The sequence below is a fragment of the Aquila chrysaetos genome, chromosome 17, assembly GCF_900496995.4.
Source record: "Aquila chrysaetos chrysaetos chromosome 17, bAquChr1.4, whole genome shotgun sequence".
NCBI lineage: Eukaryota > Metazoa > Chordata > Aves > Accipitriformes > Accipitridae > Aquila > Aquila chrysaetos.
In genome coordinates, this window is record NC_044020.1 from 27,209,947 (window position 1) to 27,235,118 (window position 25,172).

General features: G+C 41.0%; 1 protein-coding gene across 3 annotated transcripts in view; it reads left to right on the forward strand.

Moving 5' to 3' along the window:
• Positions 1 to 23,931, forward strand: part of KIAA0930 (KIAA0930 ortholog) — a 77,182-nt gene extending 53,251 nt beyond the window's left edge. Inside the window, exons 3-10 of one of the 3 annotated variants that reach the window (XM_030040204.2) lie at positions 3,919 to 4,023; positions 5,321 to 5,398; positions 7,636 to 7,737; positions 8,178 to 8,318; positions 10,231 to 10,425; positions 12,645 to 12,807; positions 15,616 to 15,771; positions 18,978 to 23,931. In XM_030040204.2, the coding sequence (XP_029896064.1) occupies positions 3,919 to 4,023; positions 5,321 to 5,398; positions 7,636 to 7,737; positions 8,178 to 8,318; positions 10,231 to 10,425; positions 12,645 to 12,807; positions 15,616 to 15,771; positions 18,978 to 19,018 (981 nt within the window). In that variant the 3' untranslated portion in view covers positions 19,019 to 23,931. Of the gene's footprint in view, positions 1 to 3,915; positions 4,024 to 5,320; positions 5,399 to 7,635; positions 7,738 to 8,177; positions 8,319 to 10,230; positions 10,426 to 12,644; positions 12,808 to 15,615; positions 15,772 to 18,977 lie in introns of all 3 variants that reach the window. The other 2 variants (XM_030040203.2, XM_030040205.2) reach the window with 2 other exon arrangements.
• Positions 23,932 to 25,172: the final 1,241 nt, after the last annotated feature.

Consider the following 25,172-nt stretch of genomic DNA (forward strand, 5'->3'; position numbering starts at 1 on the left):
TCTTGGGAGGACTCAGCTATCTGAAATCCAGCATGTTCTCCAGTCTGTGTAATTTCTTAACTCTGCAAGGCCAAACATGACAACATGAATTAAGCCTAGAATATCACAAAACGGTGTTCTGATGAAAAGTATAAGGTATACTAAGAAATTATATTCTAATTTTTTATTTTTATATCTATGTTGATATATATATTATTTTTTATATATGTAAATATAAAATTTTATATTTATATATATATATAAATATATTTATATATATATATAAATATAAAATTAAAATGGGTAAATCCCATTTACCATGCTATTTCTATGTAAATATAAGGCAACGCTTCTGTAAGACAGGCACTTCTCTTCATTTAGGAAGTGCTGTGCTCAGCATGGGTAACACTGACTTACTTAAACTCATGTAATGGTTTCTATTAGTGGGAACTCACTGAGATTTTGACAGTGCTCCTATTTGTTGATGTCTGAGTACTTAGAGGTCAGAACAGCAAACACATCAGTCTTCTGTTTCCCATGCTGTCAATCCCAAGTGCCTACGTTCACTTGAAATGATTCATTGAAATTTAAAAGGTTAGTACTTACCCCTTGGATTGGGACTTAAATGAAGAAAATCCCTTGGTGACAGCTCAGGTAGCTACTTCTGCAGTATTTATGGGATCTTACAACTGCAATTCTTTTGCACGTAAGGAGCCTGAGTAATGGGGCTTTCTGAGGCTTCAGGTTTTGATTTTATGTTCTTGGCGTATATGCTGTTTGTACATAGTACCAGGAAGACAAGTGTAGAGATGCTGAGCAAGCTTCCTTGGGACATGGGCAAATTAGGTCAGCCTGCCAAGAAAGTTAGATTGCTCATTTTAAACGATAGTGATTAAGATGTACGGAACGGTGAAAATTTGTGTTTAAAGTTCTTTGTGTGAGGTTTTTCAAACTTTTTATTTTTGTTAACCATTGATTTGGATGCCTCCTTTACTGGCTAATGCTGAACAAGTGGCTGCAGGGTCTGAATGGAGTCAGCCCCAGTCTTTCCTACGTCCTTGGCCCTGCCTGAGACTTGACAGTGTGCCAGCAACAGCAGGATCATTTGCTATGAGTTGAACCGAGCCTGTTGATTTATTTCACATAATATCGCATGGCCACCTTCACATGTCCAGCACTTGTGGCGGTAGAGGGTATCTGAGATTAATCTCTGAGCTACAGCACTTGCATGGGAAATTGAGCCCCTGGAAAGTGCTGTTTGTTTTGGCCAACCCAGATTTAGCACTTTGCTTTATGTCGAGACGCTTTATGGATGCCTTTTTGCTATTTCTGGAAGAATTGTTTAGAAATGAGTAAAAGAGATGTTGCAGATAGAGGTGTTTATGAGATAAGGGGTGAGATTTTTTCCAAAAGTGACTTGTAATGTGTGTGCCTGCCCTGTGAAGCGTATTACCAGTCAGATGGGGAGCGGTAGTGCTGCTCGTTACAGCACCCTGGCGAGGGCTCATTGTGCTTTATAAAGCAGATCCTTTGGTGGTGTGGAAGGAAAAGCATCCGAAACTACTGGCTGCTGTAGCAAACGCTGGGTTCTCGGTGTAACTGCTGCCCTAGTGCTGGGTAGGGCTGGTTTGTTCCCCCGACGCTCTCCAAGGACGCTTACCTGGGCACAGGCAGAGCCGCGAAACACATCCCGCGGGTGCCAGTGCCACGGAGAGCATTTGGAAATCTGTTTTCTGTCTTCCTGAGGTCGGATGAGTGCTGCCTCTCAATTCTGGCTGCTGACGGTTCCTTTCTCTCCGGGAAGAGGTCGCCCCTGTCCTGCCTGGTTTGACCTGTTGAACAGAGATCTGTACCCTGTGCGGTTTTTTTGCCTGGCAAAAACCCGAATTCCTTAAATTGCCTGAATTAATTTCCTTTGGAATACAGTGTGGCTTAAGCGCTTGGCTCAGGGAACAGCCGTGGTGGTGATTCACGGTGATCCACCGTGCCCTAACCCACAGGTTGTACTGCCTGGGAATCCTGCCCTAAATTAGCGCGTAGGGAAGAAGTGATTAAAGAAAGGCCCTTTTTCTGTTGTTATCAGTGACAGGGTTGGGGGGGCATTTTGTGAAAGAGTTGTTGTGCAATGGCTTTGTAATTGCTGGGAAGAAGTAGTTCAGCGTGTGAATTAATTCCACCAGCAGAAAAAATAGGTGGCTGACTTGTGCAAAGGGAGGTTTTAAACTTCATCATTAAGAGATGATTGAACTCTCCCTGGATTACAATAAAGGCTGCACAGACATGGAGGCAGAAGAGACTGAGGTGGTGTCTGCGGAGTACTTGGTCTCGCTTACCCTGGGGTTGCTTAGAGCTGGAGTTTTACCCTCCAACTACTCAGTCCTGCCTTCACCCGGTCCTCTCGCTGCGTCTTTCCTTCAGAGACAAGATGGCTTTTGTTTCACAGGGTATTTCTGGAATCTTGTGAATGTGATGTTTCCATGCTTTTAGGCACAAAAGTGCAAAATATCACCTTTGTTTATTTGGAGATGAATTTAAATTTGATTATTTCCTTCAGATGCTCGTGTCTTAGTTTTTTACAGTAACTCTCATTAGTTTGAACAATTATATTGCCAATAGAAAAAAGTCATGGTTAGGAGCTTTAGAAGAAATAAAAACAAAATAAAGGAATGATGTATGAGTCTATAGGCATTTTTAAAAGATATTTGTAAGTTAAAAGAAGAATGATAGAAAACAGTGCATTCAGCTTTCATGGTATCTGATGGTAGTGTCAATCCTGAAATATTGTACTGTTTCACTGTTCTACACTGTATTTCGGTGTTGTAGCTTTATCCTTCCCAGAGGATTTGAAATAGATGCAGAGTTACTATAGGTCTTAATCTTATTTTCAATTACTATAGGGCTTAATCTTACTCTGTGTGATTCCATTCACATATTCTGACCTTTATGACAATCTGTTTTCTAACAAATCAGCTCTACCCTTCTTTCTCTGCCCTGACCAAAGCAAAAAAAGGTTCATGAATTGCCCTGTTTATAGTTGTGTCAACCGGTCACAGTATTCCGGATATTTCTTAAACATCTGTGTTAACAAAAAAGGATATTTGACAAGCAAAGAGAAACAAATGCTTTTTCAGGTATTCTGTTAAGACAGTGCATAGCTTTGACGTGTTAAGTGTGGTACTTGTCACCCTATTTTGTATTACACACCAGTTCAGAGATTAAGCTGTGCTGCAGATATTTTTTTTTCCAAGTGTCAAACTACTGTTCAGCTCTGTACTACATCAAGTCAAGTTTTATATTTATCTCAGTTGCTTCGATTTGTTAGCATCAGTAGAGTTGTTCCTGCTTTCTGAGATTATTTGGGATTTTTCATTTGCTTGTTTTTAGTACAGCTGAAAATCTCACATGGAGTTGGGTCCAGTCGGTACTGACGGTGTGAAACCTTTAGAAGAGGGGTTACCGAAATGTCCTCTGTGAGGCATTAATTAGTGGACTTCATCTTCCCAGAGACTCCCGCCCCAGGGGGGAACAAGCAACAGCTGCCTGCTAGATGAAGTTGAGCATTAGTCTAGTGACACGTTTGGTTCTGAGGACTTCTGTTACGAGAAATACGTATGTGTGTGTATCCCTCATTTTATTAATTTCCTTTTTGCCAGAACATACCCGTTATAAGGAATAAGTGAAGCTGCTGTCCAAAACTGAGATTCCCCTGCACAGACCTGCCTTTCTCACCTGTTTACCTTCACATCCCCTGTCCCCCCAGCTTCACGTCCATGCAAAGCCTTCCACAAGAGCTGACTTTCCACGGTCAACAAAATCCAATCCTGACAGAAAAATACAGCAGGAAGCTACACAACATGCAGCTTCTGGTGTCAGTTTTATGTAAGCATATAGGTATCTTTAGGCAGTATTTTTCAAGGAGATGTGATATTTTCGTAGCAGGTTGAAGTTGAAGTTTACCGGAGAGATTCTAAGAAGCTTCCTGGCTTGGGAGACCCTGACATTGACTGGGAAGAGAGCGTCTACTTGAACCTCATCTTACAGAAGGTAACAGTGATGCTTATTAATTTTTGTGGGCTATTTATGCTAGAGAGGTTTCAGGGAAGGCTTTGATCTGTCTCCTCCCTAGCTTGGGGGATTTGAACACTTCTGAAGGATAGAGGAAAAAACATGGCTTTAATTTTGCCTTTCAGAGTCTAAATGAACATAAACTGAGATTTTTTTTTTTTTTCAGTACAGTCCTAATAGCTTTCCTCAAAAAACTTTAAATATATCCAGTGAAGCTGGGCTGAATTCTATGCTCTGTAACAAAGCTCTGCAAAATGGAAGGCTTTGTCAAGTTTAGTAGTTCTTGAGAGTGAACGAGACTGTTAGACAAGCAACATTTCCGTTAGAGTTCATAATACAGGTGCAGCTAAGAGAGGGAACTGCTAAGTAGAAATGCAGTTAAGGTGTTACGTATTACACAAAGTTTGCTGCTCTTGACATCAGAACTTTAATCAAACTTTTTTTGTTGGTGGTGGAAACATGAAGCTAGCAAAAATTATTTCTTTAATTAAATTCATAGGTTGTTCAGTTATTGCATATGTTATATTGACGCTTAGGGAAGCTGAACATTACTACAGTCATTCGAGATCCCTTTAAAGTTTTGTTGATTATGATCTTGAAATGAGAGACTGCTGGCTTATTGCACACATCCTGAAAACCAAATTGTTTTCATTCTCTCCCTTTCCTCCTAAAAGTCTCGTTGCAGAACAACTCTGCAGAGAGCAGTTTCTGCCTTTATTTGATGCTGAATAAAACCAGAATCCGTTTGCTACAGTCAAAATTCAGAGATGCTGTTACAGCTGGGCGTCGCTGTCCAGAGCTATCATACTTGCTCCTTACAAGTTTTTTCGGGTTGTTTGGCAGGCTGTGTTAATGGTTTCTGACCTCTCTGATGTGCTGCTTGTGTTCATTAGTGTTTCTATTTTTCCCTTTTCAAAGGGAGGATATCTTTTCCATTTCTACCTTAAAGTGTGCTTATATGTGCGTGCCATACTTATTCCCCCCAGCTGACCAGTAAGCTATTGTTAAACAATATTGACAGGAGTTTCTTTACCTATAGGTTGTGCACCTCAGCAAGCATCTGTGCAAAAGATTTCAGTATCACTGAGTTAATAAACACAGGCTTGAAAATTGCAGGAGTTTCAGTATAGTAAAGAGAATAAAGAAAAAGGCAATACCAAAACATCTTACTTTTTAGCTAAAAAAATTAAGAGAGAATGTGTTCTGCTTCATGCACATGAATGTTTTGTTTTTCTAACGCTAAACCTTTATTTCTCTATCTGGTGCCCTGTTTCAGCTGGATTATGTGGTGACATGTGCTGTGTGCACACGCTCTGATGGAGGAGATATTCACATTCACAAAAAGAAATCTCAGGTGAGATTACCTTGTTATTACTTGTGGATAAGAGGTTGGCATCCAGTATTACCTAATCCTAAAAACTGTATCAAAACCAGGCCAGTGTTCTCAGGCTGTGCTCTGACAGATGCATCCTTGTGAAGCATCTTAAATATTTGTCTAGTGACATTTCCTGCCAGTCATCTAAATGTGAGATCTAAATGTTCTTTATAGTCCCTCTCAAAAAATTGTAAAGACCTCTGCATGCTTTCAAGATTTATGTCTTTGCTACTGGATTGGGGAGGGGGTGGAGTATGCCCAACTGTTAACCAATCTGCAGGTAAACCTGAAATTGTGAGACCTGAATTATGAGAAACCTTCAGGGTAAATCTGTCGTCTAGGGCTATTAAATGGTAGACAATTTGCTGATTACCGATTTACCTTTTTATTGTTTTATGAGATTCTTGTTTTCTCTCTTAAACTGCTCATTCCTTCCATCTCCACACCAAAGGCTTTTATCGCTTGCTTGTGTGCAGCATACAGTTAATCCAGGGTTTAGCACAGTGGAGGAGACTGAATAATAAGCATGGAGGGGATAACAGCAAGAAGCCCCAGACTTCTTCACTCAGTTTCTAGCAGATCTTGCAACAACTCCTAGTTGGCAGAAATTCTTCTTTAAAAGGTTCCTGTTCCTGTTTCTCCTAGGCATTTCCATTCCTTTAGCTCATTCAGCTGCTTGCATGGCTTTACCTAAAATAAACCAGTGCTCTTTAATCCTTTAATTTTGTTTTACCATTTTAAAACAATTGTTGCTTTGCCTACAAACAAAACTATCAACACTGATTATTGTATTTGTAATTTGCGTTAGTTAGGCACATAATTCCCTTCTGGTGCTGTTGAGACACCATATTACACCACTGATGTAAGCCCTTTATTTCTCATCGCTTTTTCCACTGTTTACTAGTCCAAATTTCATCCCCAGTTAACTTTTGCAAAACTCTTTTGAGAAAAATCTGTAAATATTACTTGCAGATTTGGAAACTAGGAAGATGAGGATGAGGGGCCTGCCCTTACTGCGTGTGAGCAGAGTTCAGAATAAGGAGGGGCTTTTCTGTTCCTCATTCCTAGAGGCTCATACTGTGGGACTGCTTATAAATTTTTCTTTGTCTCCCCTTTCCTAGGAGAAACTCAGCACACATTAAAACTTACAAGTACATACTAGTAACATGTCAGTATCATGAAGTTGATCTAGGGAGAGAGAAAAGCCAATTCCATATACTGTGGAAAGCATATTTGCAGTAGGGCATTTCACTGTAACATGCATCATTGAAGCTCTTAGTTTTAAATGAACAAAAGCCGACTTTTGTGGATCTGTATAACTGCTCTGATGGTTCTTGTTTTAGAAAACATATGTTATCCTGTTAGTGTGCAGCCAGATGTTGAACAGGTAGAAGCACTCCTCAGGCATAGGACTTGATGTGCTACTCCAGACCTGTGACAAAGCTACTGTGTTCATACCAGTAGAGTACCTAAGGCACAAAACCAGTGTAAAAAAGGCTGACTTTCCCCTAATTATTTTGCAGACTACATTGATTCTCTGCTGACTTGACAGTAAGATCTCTACAAACTGTATTTTCCTCAGGTGTGTCTGCCTGGAGATGAGTTTGGGGTTTTTTTTTTTTTGCTTTACTTTGGATGGCATGAGAGCAAAGATGCCTGGAAGATGTCCTTGTTTCAGGCATTGGTGCAGGTGTCATCTCTGAGGAGTCTTGTGACATCAGAGAGTGGTGTTGATCTTATTGTGGTACTAAGCAAACAATAACAATGAAATTAACTGTACAAACAAGTAGTGTTAAGTCAGCTACTCCACAGTAACTTTCTTGCTGTGTGTGCTTTTACTTTGCAGCGCATTGCAGTAATTTAAAGGCAGCTCAAGGTGGTTTTCTCTGTTAATGAAAAGGAATATACCTTAGCTGTACCATAGGATGATGAGAGGTCAGGTACACACGGGGACATTTACTGTGGAGCAACTAGTATTTGATAACTTGCATGTGAAAACTCAAGGATTTTACGAGTGTTGTCATTATTGCAAAACAGGCTGTAGTCAGAAACCTGCCCAGCTTTGCCTGCAGGATGTCCAGAATCTCTAGCGTAAGTGAAAATGGTGGCTGACCGAGCAGTGTTGGACTGTGGTGTTTTGGTGTTAATTCAGTGCGTCCATTCCTGAGCACATTTACATGAGAAGTTTTATTTTTTTTTTTCCATGTCTTTGTCAGCAAGTGTTTGCGTCTCCTAGCAAACACCCCATGGACAGTAAAGGAGAGGAGTCAAAGATCAGCTACCCCAACATATTCTTCATGATTGACAGTTTTGAAGAGGTGAGTTCCTTGTTGCAGCAGCAGAGTTTTGTCCTATTCTAGTCTTATGTCCTGATTAGCTGTTTTCTTGTACCTTTTGAACAAATGTTCTTGGCTAATTGAGGGTAATCTTCCAGTAGTGTTTATGTTATTTTATTTGACCTTCCTCTTTCTTTAATGTTTGAAATCTGAGCTTAAAGCTGGATTTTGGCATCTGTCTTTGTGATGGGCTAAAGCAAGACAGGCTGATGTGAGAGCTGCTTATCTCAACACATGATTTGCAGTGTGCACTGCCTGAAGTCTGGTTTTTGAAAGGCTGGGGCAGAGCATACAGCTCCCTTGCTTTCTGCCATTTACATTGAAACTGCCTTGGGCCTGAGGGGAATCATGGGAATCTGAATATATTTGAACTTTAACAGCTGCAGTTTGCCTTGAAGTGTTTCATCTTGCATCTTTGGCAGGTTTTCAGTGACATGACTGTGGGAGAAGGAGAAATGGTTTGTGTGGAGCTAGTGGCCAGTGACAAAAGCAACACCTTCCAAGGGGTGATTTTTCAGGGGTCCATCCGCTATGAAGCACTCAAGAAGGTCTATGACAATAGGGTAAGGTGCTTCTGAAAGACAACATCCTTTGCCACAATGATACTCTGACCACAGTTTTTCTTTGCTGCTGAGGCTGTTAGCTTTTTGTCCTGTTAGATCATCTGCATCGTAGTCTGTCTTTTTTGGCTTTGAAAGGTGCCTGAAAGCTAATGCTTTTGGCTCAGACAGCTGAGAGCATTCAGATCAAGGTATATTACTCTGGTGTTTGCCAAAAGGTGTGGAGTCAAGAGTGTGACACAGGAATGGATCTGAATAACAGAGTTCTGGGACCCCCTTCATTTTCTTGAAAGGTCATAGATATTTCTAGTTACTTCAGAGAAGGCATGTTTTGCAGGGAGATCTTAAACTTTGGTAACTACCTTGCTATATGTAAAACAAGTTTTTCTTTAGTGTGTTTTGTACTCAGCTGTTTTCGAAAGACCACTGTAGTTCATTGCCACAGAAAGAAGCTTTCTTTGCTTTCCTACAGCAACACAAAATGCCAGCACTTTCAGATTCAAATTCAGTACTTAGTGCTGAAGTCAAGAGAGTGCAAAAGCCAATAAACTTCTCAGTTTGTTATGAAGACAGTCCTGAGAAATTTTAAAAAGAAACAAAAAAATCCTCACAATATCTGCTGTGACTGTAAACTTCATTTTCCTTTGTTCCTACCCTTGTCAGGAGAGGTCTTAAATAATTTCCCTTTTCCCTGCTTTAAATGTGAGTAGTTATACTCTTCTAGCAGTTTTTTGAGAGAACATGAAACTGAAATTCTTTCTCTGTCCCACCGTCATCTTATGGCCTCACGCAATCAGCAGGTGCGTTATTAAAATACATTGGAATGCAGAATCACTAAAGACAACATAAGAAGAAAGGCCTGCAGTGGAAAGACAAGATTTGATGTGGTAAAGCTACCTCATAGCCTAGGAATGTCCTGTTTGACCACACAGCTACTTTACACTGTTCTGTTAGGTGAAATAAAATTGTTAGCTCTTCAAATACTCAATGATGGCCAAAGGCAGAACTTGAAATTTGACCATTCTTTTAACAGAACAGAAGCAAGCTCTCTATGCTTTTGAAGGTTGCTTGATTTCAGTTGTGTCTGTATTAATTCTCAGTACAATACGAGTTGTGTTAAATGATGAGCATCTTGGCCCTTTCAGGCGATAAATTGCTGAAAGCTGTGATAAACCACTTAAACTTACAGATAAGTCCTACTTATTTCACTTGGCAAAACCTTGACTGTTTTCATATTGGTCTGTTCCTTTTTTCAGTTCTCAGTTCAGTTTTCAGTTCAGTTGTGGTAACTGGAAATTGAGCCCTTCTGTCTGTTGAGAGGGTTCAAAAGCTGTCAGGGTTTTGCGGTGAGCAATGCGATGCAGGTTAGTTGTGCATGGGGGCTGGTTCTTTACGCTTTGGCCTTGACAGTGTGGACACACAAAAGTCCGAATTGACTTGCCACAAAGTAGTGCCAGAATTGTGCAGTGCGCTCTGGTAGTTTGAAGCATCTCATGTGTGTGTCGATTGCTTTTTGGACTCACACAAGTGTCCCTGCGCAGGCTGTGTTGAGTCATGCACGTGCTTGCTTGTGCTCTGCTGTGCCACGTTGTGGGGGTCTGGATAAAAACCTTTCTTTTTATCTCAGCGTGCCATTGAGTAACTCTGCCTTTTGGATAGCTGAAGGAGTTGATTCTTCTCTGAGCCTGTTTTTGTATCTGTAAAGTTACTTCCCTTTTGGAGATCACTTCACATTGTGGCTTAAAATACTTGTAAGAATTAAGATAACGATCATTATCCACTATGTTTTTTACTTATTCTTAGATAACTGCTTTCAGAAAATGTTGGGGTTTTTTTTTTGGTTTTTTTTTTTTTTTTTTTTTGAAACATGGAGATGATATTACATCGTTTTCTCTCCTGTCTTGATGCCTTGCAGGTGAGTGTTGCAGCTAAGATGGCTCAAAGAATGTCTTTCGGCTTTTATAAATATAACAACATGGAGTTTGTCCGAATGAAAGGGCCACAAGGGAAAGGACATGCAGAGATGGCAGTGAGTAGAGTTTCTACTGGTGACACTTCACCGTATGGGACAGAAGAAGATTCAAATCCAGAATCCCCAGTGCATGAGAGAGTAAGTAGCAGACAGAAATACTGACTTAAGGTTAAGCATGAACATGTTTTGTTCCAAAGCCAGTAGATGGACTGAAGCTGGGATTAACTCACATCATGGTTCTGAACTTAGGTTTGCCTGTGTATATTTTGAACATACTTGGTATATGCAGATGGATTTTTAGCAGTTTCCCTTGAGCAAATACCGAATACAGAGATAGCTGGATGATTCATACTTCTGGAGGAGTGTTTTGTTGAAACAGCAGCGATGTTGATGCCAGGGAAAATGATGATTCTGCCGGTTTTCTATGAAAATTAATAGATTCCATTTCTGTACAAGATGGGATTTACCTAGAAACATGGAATTTGTCTATTATGTAGGTTGCTTGCTAAACCTCACAGGAAATGGTACTGTTAGGAGATTCTGCCACGGACGAATGCTGCCAATGTGAAGCCTGTATATTAAAGCAAAGATTATGGATCTAGATGCGGTACCATATTTATGCATATGCTTAATTTTAATGCAAGTGCAGTAAAATACCAATAGAAACAGTCCACAGGTGCTGATTTGGTCCTTATTCAGTCCTGAGCCTTGTTTTCCATTAAGGCATTTTACCTAGTTAATGGGGATTAGGCAACATGTCTTCAAAATAACTGCACAGATGTGTCCTGACCTGGGCTGGGTAGTTCCTGATGGATTCTAGTCTAGTTTCCTGTGTAACATAGCTAACCTGTGTAGTTTAAAGGTCTGCAGGACTGCTTCTAAATGTCTCCATGCAAGCTGCTTGGTTTTTGTTTCTGGCTTCCTTAAAGGCAAAATGAGCTGCTGGCACAGAGCTTGTTAACTGGATGTGCTTGCTGTCTGCAGTAGATACAGCCTGGAGAAGTCAGGCCTGGAGGGACTTCCTGATCTTTTGGCTCCAAGACTTCCAGTGTCAACTGGAAAATGTCAAAATGGATTTGATAATGTATTATCATTGCTTTTTGCTAATGGTTTTAATGGTGATTTGCCTGTTTCTGGTCTTCCCTGCAGGTGTAGTATGAAATAGCTGCAGAATTAAAAATAGAGACAAGCACAAATTAGAGATCAAGTGCACTATGAGGATCAGTTGGGTGGTAGAATGCTTCTACCTTTTTTTTTTTCTTTAAACAATGATAGAGGGACAACATAAAGTGTTTCTGCAGTGCAACACCAACCTGGCTTGGCTGTTGTCCTCGCTCACATGTCACCTCCATCCTTATTTGTATAGACGGGTATGAGCAATATCAGGTGTCATCTCAGGGAGAGTTATGGGATTGTTAAATTAACTGTGTGTAAAAGGAAGGATGAGATAGAAGTTGCTCACCTCCATTAGCAAAGTAGTTATCCCCATTTTTTTTTTTTCATTTGAAATGAAACTATTAAAATATCTACTGGTTTTGCTAGTAATAAGCACTGCATTTCAGTTTTTTCTGAAATGGGTATCGTTGACTATAATTGCGGTTTACTCAAGAGCAACTACTGCTCTGAAGGAAGGGTGTCTCTATAGTTTCATCCCTAACCTGTGTTTCACCATAGACAATTATATCCTTGCATTTGTCATCACTTAGACAAACCAAATCATCAGGGGCATCTCGACTTGTTTTTCTCCATCCTATATTGAAATGTGACATACATATAATTGTATGTTGATGTCACTTTTGCGTCAGCATCTTGGACTAAGTAATTGCCTTGTGACCCTGCTTCACGTAGGCACTGTGACCTTTCACAGTGATCCCATGTGGCATCCTTCTAAGCAGGGAAACTACTACCTCACGTTTGCCAAAGAAATGAAGATGCACAATTTTAGTGTGTCCAATACAATACATTCTTAGCCTATTAAGTCTTTCTGAATTTCAACATGCAAAAATAAGATTGACATTCTTGGTGCTGAAATTAATAATTTTTTTTCCTTTATGCCTATAAATCCTTGTTAAAAGTGATCAGCTGAGGAGAGATGTTTTTCATTATTGACGTAACAGTTAAGGGTGATGATATATCAAAATATTCTCATCTTGGTGAGCATCTTGAAGCTGAGATCACTGTTCAGTTGACATTCTCTGGCCACTCTGATAAAACTTACAGCTAGACACCAGTTGTCATTCTGATTTTTATGCATGTGACTGCCTCATGACACATATTCAAGACTGATTATTTCTTACTAGAAGCATAGAACTTTTAAAACAAAACTTTCTCTAGCATTCCTTCTGTTTCCCTTTCAGGTCACTTCTTTCAGCACACCACCAACCCCAGAACGCAACAATCGCCCATCCTTTTTCTCCCCATCCCTCAAGAGAAAAGTGCCCCGAAATCGAATTGCTGAGATGAAAAAATCCCACTCAGCAAATGACAGCGAGGAGTTCTTCAGAGATGATGATGGTGGAGGTGAGAGAAGTAATATCAGCTAAACAGACTTGTCTGGAGAGGGCACAGAGCTATGGAAAGGGATCCCAATGCCGTTTTTTCCAAAACATTTGCAGTGTGAAAAACCTGGCTCCACAAAGTCCAACCCAGTGCCGCTCTGAAAATGGGGTTATTCACAGGCTTAGCATCTTTTTGAAGGCTGGAGACCAACAATTCCTGCACATATTTAAAACTTACCTCCCCCTTTTATATAGACTCATTTGAGAGAAACTTGAGCAGGAAAGATCCTCCCCCTTACCCAGTACGACACTCTCAGGTGACACTCGTCCAGATATCACAGTATAGTGGCGTAGAGCATGCTCTCATGGACAAGTTCTCCGAATTCCCTGATTTGATCCAGAGTTGGTTAAAGTTGGTGAAAAAGCATTTACTTCAACTGGCTTTGGATCAGTTCTGAACTCTTTAAAAAGAAAACCTATTGAATTTGTTTATATAGTGCTTTAACGCCTTGTGGAACTCTTCCTTTGAATTCTAGTTACTCAGTATGAAACAACCAACAGGATAAAAAATAGACTCTGATTCAGGATATAGTGTATAAATCCAATCATATTGCAGTTTTGTTAGGGGGGAAACTCACAAATGTCGAAGTCCAAACTGCTTTTCAAATGTTTAAAAACAATTCAGTAGAAAAGCCAAAAAAATTTATCTGTTGGCATGCTAACAGAGAAACACAAAGGTAATTTCCAGATCACAAGTTCTGTTCGTAGTAGCAAAGGTATTACGCATCAGTGGTACTGGACTGGCTTAGCTAATAAAGAATTGCACATTAAAAAGAAGCTGAAGTGATAATGTTTAATTCAAATTCTGTGCAACTTAAACTGTTTACAACTGATTCAGGGTTCTGTCAATAGAAACCTTTCCTCATCTCTTTTTCCTTAATTTGCCTGGTCAAGATGTCTGTTATTTCAAGTGAGACATGTTTTTAGCATGCTTTACTAAGCAAAGGGTAGGGCTTGGCTCAATTACTACGGTGCGGGGAGAAGGGCAGCTTTCCCAGATGGAGTCCTGCTTTTGGTACCTCTCTCCTGGAGGTTGCACAGGATAGAATGGAGTTCAAGGCCCTCGTGGGTGGTGGTAGTGTCTGCTCAGTATTGTTTTGCAGGGTTTGATCCTAGCGTACTTAATGATAATGATGAACATTCCTATTATTTTCATTTTCCTTTGAATATATTTACGGAAGTAAACAAATTCCAGGTTTTCCAGATATTTTATATCACGCATATAAAATACCAAGAAGTGTGGTTTCACTTTAGTTATAAATGTTTTGACCTTATTGTTCCTGGTCCTAAAAATAAACAGGAATATTTTAACAGCTTATGCTAGGAAGTCTAATTTATTCAGAGATGAGATTTCTAGAAGGAGAAGTAACTAAATGAGATTTCTTTACAAATTTCAGAAACATGCGTGTCCTACCAGTGCTTGCTCAGGAGCTGCGGTGGTGAAATTCTTGTTTCAGAGTGGGAAAGCTGACTTCAGTTCACCCAGTGATGGGGTTTTGTAGAAGCAGAGATATTCTGGGGCATCTTGGCCTCATGGGTGGAGGATAACTTGCTTGTCTAAAGATCAGCCAGTGTCCTTGGTCTGGCCAGTGCTGCCGCAGATGCAGACAGACCTGTTGTGGCCCATGAGGGCCCACTTCACTTGCTTTTGCTGTGTGCAAGCATGACACAGCAGAAGAATTGTACTTATTCCAGCTACTGGAGTCAGACCCTTCTGACCTGATCACCACAGTGCTCTTGGCATAGCGGTAATGCGTGGGGAGAGGGAATAGGCTGCTTAGCTATACACATTTTTAGGGAAGGAGGGAAAACAAGATACAGATTTTTTTTTTTTTTTTTTTTCCTCCCATATTGTTATGCATGTTTCTAGAGCAGCTGCCACTATGTATTTTTGCTTTGCTAGGACCTCTTTGTTTGGATCAGGACCCACTTTTAAACAAATGAGTCCCAGAGCTTGAATCACTCTGGTCCAGAATTATTATGTTCACTTCAACATCTGCTTTTAGTACTGGGCAACAGGGCTGAGTTTTACAGGGGAATGGAGGGAAAGTTTAGAAACACTCAAAAAATACAGTGTATGCATTCCTGGCTGTGAGAGACATCTGCAGCTATAAAAAACTCCTCTAGCTTACAATGGACTCGGTATCCTTTTGTTTTAAAAGTTATTTATGGACCTCTAAACTAATTATGAGAAGAATGGCACTGCTGAAGAGTCCCAGGTTTGGCTTGGGAAATGCATGGAGACGTGCAGTAAACTGGCTTATTAATGCTGACTCTACCCCTGTCTGGTAGATGTCAGTTTTCTTCATAAGAAACAATTTTTCTTCTGTTACACTTGTGAATTTCTGCATGAGTAACTACTTAATTTTAGGGATATTCTATTATTTTGTATATGAGGGAAGACTGGGTTAGGATTCTGCTTGTGCACTGTGGTAGCAAAGGCTTCATTCCCTCTCCTGGCCGCTCTATTAGCAGGTGATTGTCTACTACTGCTGCCAGCTGTTGGTATTATTCATTATCTTCACTGTAAGTGGTGAATTCTGTGCTAGGCAAGATCTGACTGATCTAAAAAATATAAAAATATGTCGTGGTTTAACCCCAGCCAGCAACTAAGCACCACGCAGCCGCTCACTCACTCTAATAAGTGTCCTGCATGTGACTTATCTCTAGACAACGAATAGTAGGCTTTCCTTTTTTTGACTTTCAGAAGTCTTCCAATAAAATGCAGAAAGTACAATCACTTTAAGCTTGCTATCTTCTACCTTTACAGATCTGCACAATGCAACAAATCTGAGGTCGCGGTCTTTGTCTGGAACAGGACGGTCTCTGGTGGGCTCATGGCTGAAGCTGAACAGAACAGATGAAAACTTTCTACTCTATGCACACTTAACTTACATCACTTTGCCATTGCATCGAATTTTAACAGGTGAATTTTAACATGTATTCTGCATAAACAGAGAGTCCTTCGATTCCAAGACAGCCTTCTGTGTTGTGGGATTTTGCTGTTAAGACAGAGGAACAAGTATTTCTCTGTAAGGGAAATAGTATAGCAGCAAATCTGTGTGAGCAAGTGGAATGGGGTCAACCTGTTCTCTAGCTTTGGGTGGATTTTGCTTGGTGACAATTCAAACAAGTTTGTAGATTGTTGTAACAAACTTCCAGAGGAGCAGTAGTTGCTTTAATACTGGAATTCAAACTTCATCCAGCTCATTAGTGCAAGGCAACTCATTGTGAGCCCATCCACTGACAGCAATAGTTGTAGCAGAAACCTGTGACAGAGAGTTGCAGAAAGGCAGCTCTGGAATTTGGAGTGACCTCCTTTGCCAATTTTGACTCTTAGATTTAGTTTCCATGTAAGCTGATTGGACTGATCAAAGTGCCCACGCTAATGCCCATAAATCTGTCAGGTGTCCAATGTCTTCAGCTAGACATAATGATGTTTGTGTGTTCTACCATGAATAATCAGAGTCCCCTGTGGTGTTGGTCTAAGTATGCCAATTACTACATTGATGACGGCCAACTTTGTTCAGCTGGGCTAGGATAGCACAGTAAGTTGGGGTTTACAGTCTGCAGGCAGTACTGAAGTTTTGATTTTCATCCAGATAACTCTTGTCTGCCTACAAATACAGGTGGACTAGAGAAAACAACTGGTCTGTTTGAACTGTACCCATCAGCAAGCCTGTTAGCCTTTCAGGGATACAGCTTGCAGTGTGAGGGTGCTCATGGGACTCTTGAGATTCAAGTCTAAAAACTGAGAAGGCAGCAATGGTTAAGGACTCTCTCCTCTGTCTCAATGCAGTGGCGGTTTCTTTCATATAGACATTACTAGTGTTACTATCCATTCTCTTCATTCTTCTCAAGTGAAGCCCTGAAATACCTTCTTATTGACCATTGTGGGCAGAAAGAAAGTTTGATCCAGCTGTACAGCAGTATCTTAGGCAGAACTATTGCTCAACTCCAAAATCTAGACCAGAATGAAGTTATGATCCCAGAGCAATGTAAAGTCCTGTCTCTAACCTTGGAAGATCCTTATAACTGTTACTTCCTCTAAGAACTTAATCTTTTTCCTTCTCTTCCCATCCAGCAGATGGGATGACTTCTGAATAGGTTTGTCTGGATTGTGGGCTTTTGATCAGTGCCTGCTTTTTCTTGTCTGGGTCTAAAAAGGAAACACACCTGAAAACAAAACTGATCTATTACACAGTGGTTATTTCCAGACTGTTCCTGAAAGGTAGCTAAAAGGAAAGGAGTTAGGAAATCTGTTGTTAAACAGGTTAATTTGCTGCTAAAAGAGATGAGAAGATAGTATGGGTATTAATGTCATTGGTTGTATTATGCTAGTGTAATAGTAATAGCTGCAGTCTTGTCCTTGTTTGCAGGCTGAGATGTCAGAGCCTCTTGCAAAAGTAGACTGGCTCTTACTCTACAGAGGAGGAAATTGTAGCTGATAAGGTAGAAGTGGAAATTATACTTAGCAAAGAGGTGTTTCTACATTTGCCCCTTCACTGTACGTAGGGATTTATTTTGATTTAGAATTACAGATTCCAGTAAAAATTGATCCTCTGTAATTAAGGGCTGATTTTGAACACTGTTTCAGCAATATACGTTATTATTCCTTATGATAATTGTGTTGATAATCTTACAGCTAGTTAGCTGGAGTTATCGAGCTCGCTCACTCCCTCTCTCACCACCGGCATTTTGGAGTTCACAGAAGATGCATTGTTCCTGCTGGCATTTCATACTTGCTCAAGTGGGTGGCATAAATGCCTCCATGCTCAAATATTTGCTTTGAGCCTGAACATCCTTTCCGAGATGTAATTTGTTTAACATAAGGTTGCAGGAGTCAGTATGTATATTGAGATGCACAGAAATAGGACATGAAATGTCTGGGCTGTTAGGCAGAATTTTAATCTGCAGTTTTTCTGCTACCTGCATTTGCTTTAGCTTGACACGTCGGGTGGAGCCCGTTGCCAGTGCCTTTTTGTAATTAATGCATTGCGCCAGTGGCAGCTTTCTAGCAAGCGGGAGCATTACACGTGGGGCAGGGTGAAGTGGGAAAGATACTCATCTCCCTTGAGTAGTTTAGGAAGCCTCTACTAAGAAATTAAAATCCCAGTCATAGTGATCAAAGTACATTTTTAAAACGTCTGGAGTTTATACACATTGGTAAGACTTCCTTTGCTCTAAGCCTTCTCTCCATGCTAGGTAATCCCAGTTCTCTCAGCCTCTCCTCGTATGTCAGAGGCTCCAATCCCTTAATCATCTTTGTGGCCCTTCACTGGACCCACTCCACTGTGTTTCATCCTTTACAAGTGTGGCTAGAGCCCTCTGGAGCTGTGGATCAATTTTTACTCACGTCATCCTCTTTATGCAGCTGTGTGTGATCAGCCTCTTAATTAAGTGTGTGCTCCCATTTCCCATGTTCTTTATTCTCTGTGTAGCCTTGAAAAGGACATAGTAGCCCAGTTTCCAGATATTTCTGTGTACTGCCATGCCAGCGTGCTGGTTTTACTGTCCACATTTGGAAAGATGCCCATGATTGTGACAGATATTTTAGAGGTTCATATTCTGTCATAGTTGGACAATATGGAGCTGAGGAGCCAACAAAAGGAGTGGGTTTTGTGGCAGCTTTCTGAGTGCAGAAATGTAGGCTTTGGGCTGGAGAATGGATGAAACAGTTGAATTATTTGTACCCACATCTTCAGAGCCAAAAGTCTCCTTAAGGCTCTCGGTGACGGTGCATTTCTCCCTTCAAGAAAGGGAGAACCCTTGGCATCTCCTGTAATGGCACTTCCATTTGTTTCTCTGGAAGATTACGCCACTCCGTGTCTGACACATGTTGCTTCATCCCGCTGTAAATGATCCTTAGTAGATCAGCTGTCATATCTACGTGATGGGATATATTTGTGGCTTACCATCTCTCAACTAGGGTGCAGCTGGGGAGGAATTAAATTGGACTCCAACAGGCAAAGTCGCAGACTCGTTGTGTTTTAAATTCCTTTAGTGGCGTAACGCGTGGACTGTGCTGCAGTCCACAGTCGCATCTCCAGGTCTTGATTCTTTCTGGTACTGTGGCTACTTTGGGGAGCCTCCTAAGTTTGCTGTCTCTCTTTGTTTCTCTCCCTTGCCCAGATATCCTGGAAGTGCGGCAGAAACCAATTCTGATGACATAGCAGAGAGCGGGCACTGCCTTGGAGCCTTGTTGCCAAGTGCCTAACCACAGCGGTTTTCTGTGCTAACACTACCATCTAGTGTCAGGAACATAAACCTCCGCAGGAAAAAGGGAAGTCCAAGAATACCAGCCGATCAAAAGTGCCTCTTTCTTCCTTCCTCTGCTGTCATACACCGTATGCCCACTTGCAGTACATCGCTTGAGTGTTTCTGACTGGAAGAGGACTTTCAGCAAGATAAAACGACAAGGGGCTGTGTTTAAAATGAGTCAACTCTTTATGGACAGTTTGTTACTGTGTTTACTTTATAACTAAGAAACCAACAATATGTACAGAATGTGTTAAACTTTATATTCTTTGAGAGAAACAACCTGAGAATTTCGTAATGATGTACTAATGAACGTCGTTCCATAGACTCTTGCCCATACGCTCTCTGTGTCGGTTTGGCTTAACGTGCGTGTGAGTGTGTGTGCGTGTGGGGGGGGATTGAAGGGATGAGAGAATAATTTCCTACTGAGGGAGGAAAAGGAAAAGGAAAAGGATGCTACAAAGATACGTCGCCATTTTGGTATGTGCAGCAGGTCAGGTCAGAGCTTGAGAGAGGCTGAAGATGTTCCCATTTGTTCATGTGTCACTGTTAGGACAGGTGAACTCCGCTGACAGATTTCCGTATCTACCAAAGAACAGCAACATTTTCATCCTCAAGAACTGGCTAAGAAAATAAGCCAGTGAAAAGAAGGCTAAAATGTGCTGCTATAGTAAAGCCGAGGTTCATATCCAGTACTAATGCTGCTTATCTGTTAGCTGAGTCGATAGAAGTTTGAGTCTGAAGTGGAAAAATGGGAGGCCATAATCGGACTCAAACCTAAAAACCTTACCGATAACCAACGTCCTCCTGCGTGCACTGGACTTCGGAGTACGTAGAGTCGTACTTGCGGTAGCGTTTGTAGCCAAGGAGGGCATGAGAGCTGATTAATGGTTGGGCAGCTTGCCCGGATTCTTCATCTCCTGGTGGTGTTTCGCTGTACTGTTACATGCCGAAGCACGGAGAGTTTTCTTGAAAGACAAAAGATTGAAATGTAATTCTGCTCTGAAAAGTGACTAAAAATTGCATAGTGGGAGGTCTGAAATGGTGTGTCAGGAGCTCTCAGGAAAAAAGCCTTATGTTTACAGGTAAAATGCAGCTTTCTCTAAATAGCAAAACTCTGCTGTCCTTGACATTTGAAAGTTGAATGATTGAATACTGAGACTACTGCAGCCTGGTTCACTGTTTTGATATGGGAGCCAGCAATACTTCCATTTATTTATGACTGCATAACTGGCACAGCAATGGGTAGGGTAGCGTGTCGCTTAGAGCACGCGAGACTCCAGTACACGCACAGAGGCAGAGCGAAGATGCCATTTTTGTCACTTTTCAGACTCTTGAGCACCTAAACTTAATGCTGTTGCCACAGTTACCAAATGGCTTGTGCTCTGAGCCTGGACCTTTGTCTCCCTCGTAGCCAGCCTTTCCCGAAGTGCTTTGTTGTTGTTCTTTCAATAGCATCTGATGACTTCACCTCTCAAATAGGACTTTCTGCTTTTTTTCCTCAGGCCAGGTTCCATGGGAATAGCTCCACTTCAGCATAAAGATAGACTAACTTTATCATTCAGCCCAACACGGTGAATCCAGCATGGTAAGGAGGTCTTTTTTCATTTGAGGCTAGGCCTGGAAGCAATCCCCTTAGCGCAGAGTGATGGCATTTCTACCACGGGCAGCACGAGTGCATGGCCGGGATGCCTGACCAGTTTTTAATTCGCTTCAAACGCGTTGCAAGAGCGTTAAAAAAATGTTCGCTTCGTCACGACCAGCACGGCCGCTTTTCACGTTGCAGCCTTTGAACTCTGCTCCGTGGGTGCGTGTACGTGAGGGCGTTCACACGGTCTGAGCCGAGGCGTGTAACTCGGGTGCCTAGGCTTTCGTCCTGAGCCGGGGGAGAGGGGGAGTCCTAAATCAGCCGCTGAAGTGCCCCCAAGGAACTTGCTAGGCAGCCTCGGTGCTTACCTGAGATCCCCAGGTAGCGTGCTTAATGTCAGTCGGTACAAATATTCCCCCTATGCCCGTGCCGAGAATTAAACCAGTCTTCAGCTAGGAGACCAGTCCTACTCTGAAGCCTCTCAAGATGCTCCTTATTCTGCGCTTTCATACTGCTAAGCTGGGCAAATCAGTGCTCAGTTTTCCTTTAAATATTCATTGGGGAGGGAAGGGAGAGAGAGGGTTAGTATTTGTACTGCTAGTGACAATTGATATCTTTCAGTCAAACAGCCAGAGGAATAACACGCGAGAAAAGGAAATATATCCAGATTGGAACCTGAGTGATAGGTGCTGGAATACTTCTCAGTCAACAGTAATTTGTAATGCTTTCTTGGTATCGTGTATTACATCTAGGTAGCTTAATTTCATGTGATCTGGAAGACTGAGCAAGTCTTGCTGCATAAGATTTCAGAGCAAATGAAGAATGATTCTAAACTAGTACATTAGTATGAAGGCAACATTACAGAAAGTACAGTTCAGATCCCAGGTCTGTTATGCAGGAGGTATCCTCTGCTTTGTTACATGTACGTGGGTGGATTTTGATGTCTATTTTTTGAAGGGCTGCAATATAAATGTCCTAAAAAAAGTCAATTTATTTCTTGTATCTTGCTAGAGGATATGCTATAGGTACGTTGAAGACTCACCTTTTTTTATTAGAGAAGGGCTACAGGTATGCCCAGATGGACATCCACAGAAAAGAAGGTCAAAAAGTCTACTGAATGTCAATAGTGCTTTTCAGAAACAAGTAGATATGCCAGATTCTCAGTTATTCCTTCTCTAAACAGCTGACTTAAGCTTCTTATGTACAGCCCCTGGTTCCCACTTTCTGTTATCAAGTGGGGGAAAACAAATTCAACATTTTGTTCTGCTTTTAAACAAACCCTGAAAATTATAATTTATTGTCCTCGTATAGACAGACTGACAGGGAAGATGATTGGAGTTTTGCTTGGGTCCAGGTGGCACAGCTGGCCCTTAGCATGCTATTGCACTATACCAAAAAAGAAAAGGGAATGTTAATAGGAACCTCTCACCCTTTTAATTTGGAGGGGTTTTTAATTCTGTAGCTCCTAAGCGGTAAACCATTCTGAGCCTCTGCTGGCCGTTGTAAATAATTGCTGAGGAATGAACTGGCGTGTTCTGCATGCCATAAAGGCTGTATGGCTGTCGATGTCTTAACCGTTGGAGCACAGGGGTTTTCATTAGTTATGTTGATGCTTGAGAATGCAGCACAGTTAACAAATTCGGGAAGCTTTGCAGAACAGCTTTATTTACAGAATCCCACCATACCTCATTACTCAGCTAATTTCTTCGATCCTTCTGCCTATTCACTCCATCTGGAGATTGAGGGTTACTACTTGAGCTCTCCATAGATGATGTATATTGCTAGATGTCAAATGCAAGGATGTAAATCTTCTCACCCTTAACAGGTTTTTCACTGCTATCAATTTAACAAGTAAAAAGCCTTTGTTTTTTTAAAGAAAACTCTTAAATCAATTATTTTGTATTAGCAGATTATTGCTCTGCCTTAGAGACCACCACGTTTGTGAAATTGTGTTCTCGTATTGCCAGCCAGCGCAGGGTGGGTTCCAAGTCTCCGTTTAAAAGAAGCTGCCATTTTTAGAAATGCCACAAATCTTTCAGCTGTCTTGGCTAATCCAGTTCGTGTGGGTTCATGTTCCTTCTCTCTATTCTCCTGGTCTTCATTGTTTACAAGGCTTGAGCATGTTGGGCTCTGGATCACCGTTACTCATTTTTCCATTTCTGGGCACGCTGTGCTTTCCAGAAAAGAGAATTGAATGCACAGGTGACTTTTCACAGTAAAATGGTTTTTCCAAAGTGTGTTCTTACACCAAGTTTTAATTCAGATAGTTAAGTCCTTGGCCCTGCAGACAGGTTTCTTCCAGCAGACCCTTGCCCAGAATCCCATCTGGTCACTGAAGTTCTATATGGATGTGGAGTCCACGTAAATAGTCTACACTTTTAGACTATTGACCTGCTTCTTGCCAGTCATTAATTTTTCCCTTTCCAGATGATTACTTGTCCTGTATTTTGTAGTCTGAAGCTTCCCCTTATTAAAGATAGTATAAGATAAAATCTTCAGAAGTGCCTAAGCCCTGTTATCCAGTGGGGTTTAAGAACAAATTTTTATTTAGGAAATAAATAAAGTAGTCTTAAATTCTATCTGTGTTTTGTGTAGCAGCGTCAAGAAATGACAAGTTTATAGTTCTTGGAAGAACTGGCCGTCTCCTACGGACTCACCCTTTGTGTTTGAAAGACTCTCATGGTCTCCAAAGGTCATGGCTGAAAGCTCTGGAAAATTGATTTCTTGTGATCACAGCAGTCAGATATCTGCGAATGCCTTATCTTGTTTTGTGAGGTATGACTGAAAGTGTGTGGCACTGGTGTGTAGAAATTCTGTGTCAAAAATAGGTGCGGTAGAATCCAGGTAAAGGCATTGTGAAATAAGTAGCTTTTACACCAAACCTTAAACAAAAGAGTATTTTACACCAGAATGTAGCTGTTTGGATGCTTGGTCAAGATAATACAAGGCTGCAAGCACGTTACAACGTTGAACGTTCTCTGTGTAAATATATAAATATTCTCAGCCTAATTTATCAGCCTAACACATGTTGCATGGTTTGGGTTTTTTTTGCCTCATTGATCATCAGTGTTGATTAAAAGGTGATAGGTTGAAAATCATGCTGGCACTGTCCTGAGCCCTTTGAACAAAGAGCAAGGAGAACCTTTGTGCACCAAAAATGGAGTTGACTTTGCATATGGCAGCAGCGAAGAAAGTGTTGGACCCTGCAGCCAATAAACAGACCTCTTAAACGACCGTGAATTCTGTTAATAGTGTTTTCTCTCTACTGTGCCTAGTGGTGTTTGAGTTCGAATGTATTCCTTACTGGTGGCAAGCATAAATGGTGGAATAACGCTCTGTGGCCCTCAGTGTTGTACGCATTGCCAAATAGACACTCGTGAGGCAAAGCGGCCTCTTTAACTCTTCGTTCTTATTCCACTGTGAGTGAAGCCCAACTTCTGACTCTGCTTGCTGAATCTTTCCGTGATCAGCCTCTGACAACTCGACATTGTGTAAGGGGGAAGAAGGTAAAAGTCAATGTACTCCTGAACTTGTTTAAAAAAAGCTTTTTGTTTTTTCCTTTAGATGGTAGCATTAAAAAAAACCAAACCCCAAACAGCCTTTCTAAACTGATCTGTGTTTTGTTTTAAACTTAATTATGTAGTCATTAACATTTAGGTTTGTGCAGTGTGTAACACTGAGAGACTGATGGCTGTAATGATTTCTTCCTGATAATTCAGGAAGAACTTCAATATGGGTTTGTGCAATGTTGTAAAAATGAGATTGCCCTTCAGGTCTAAACTGCTTACTCTGCCTTAAATTGTGTGTACTGATATTGAATCTCTTTTGGTTTAAAGACCTGCAAGGCACTGCATCCTCCCTCTCCACCTGATTTTTGTGATTAACCTTTCACAGTAGGCTTCTTCAGGGGATTTTTCTATCTAAATTAGTTAAAATTAAACACTCGTCAAACAAATGTTGCCAACTATAGATACCAGTTGACATGCTGATGATTCCATTTCAAAGAATCCCAGACCAGGACTGGTTTACTAACCCAGGTGTGGTGTAACAACATCTATGCTAAGCCATGCATGATCGTTTGGAGATGTGTGGTATATTAGGCAAAATTAAAACCTAGAGCTTAGGAAGGAGAGCAGGGTGTTTTAGTTCTTTATATGGATATTTGAGCAGATTGTTGGCAGTGTTGTTCTGTGTATGCACCTGCAACTGGACAGGCATCTTCACTGGTTGGGAAATACTAAAGTATGGCTTAGAAACAAACAGTGTGATTTTCCTTGAATGCTTTAAATTGAAAGCTTTTGAAAGCAGCCATGGTGGAGAAAGCATTATTTAAAACAGTACAAAAGGCAAAGAGCAGCAGAAGCTTACAAATCATGGTAATAAACCTCACCTGTTTAGTCTTTCAAGAGTTAGTGACAGGAAAAGGTGTGCTTGGTTTGGTTTTGGTTTTTAATCCAAATGCTGGGGGGATAGAAGTCTGG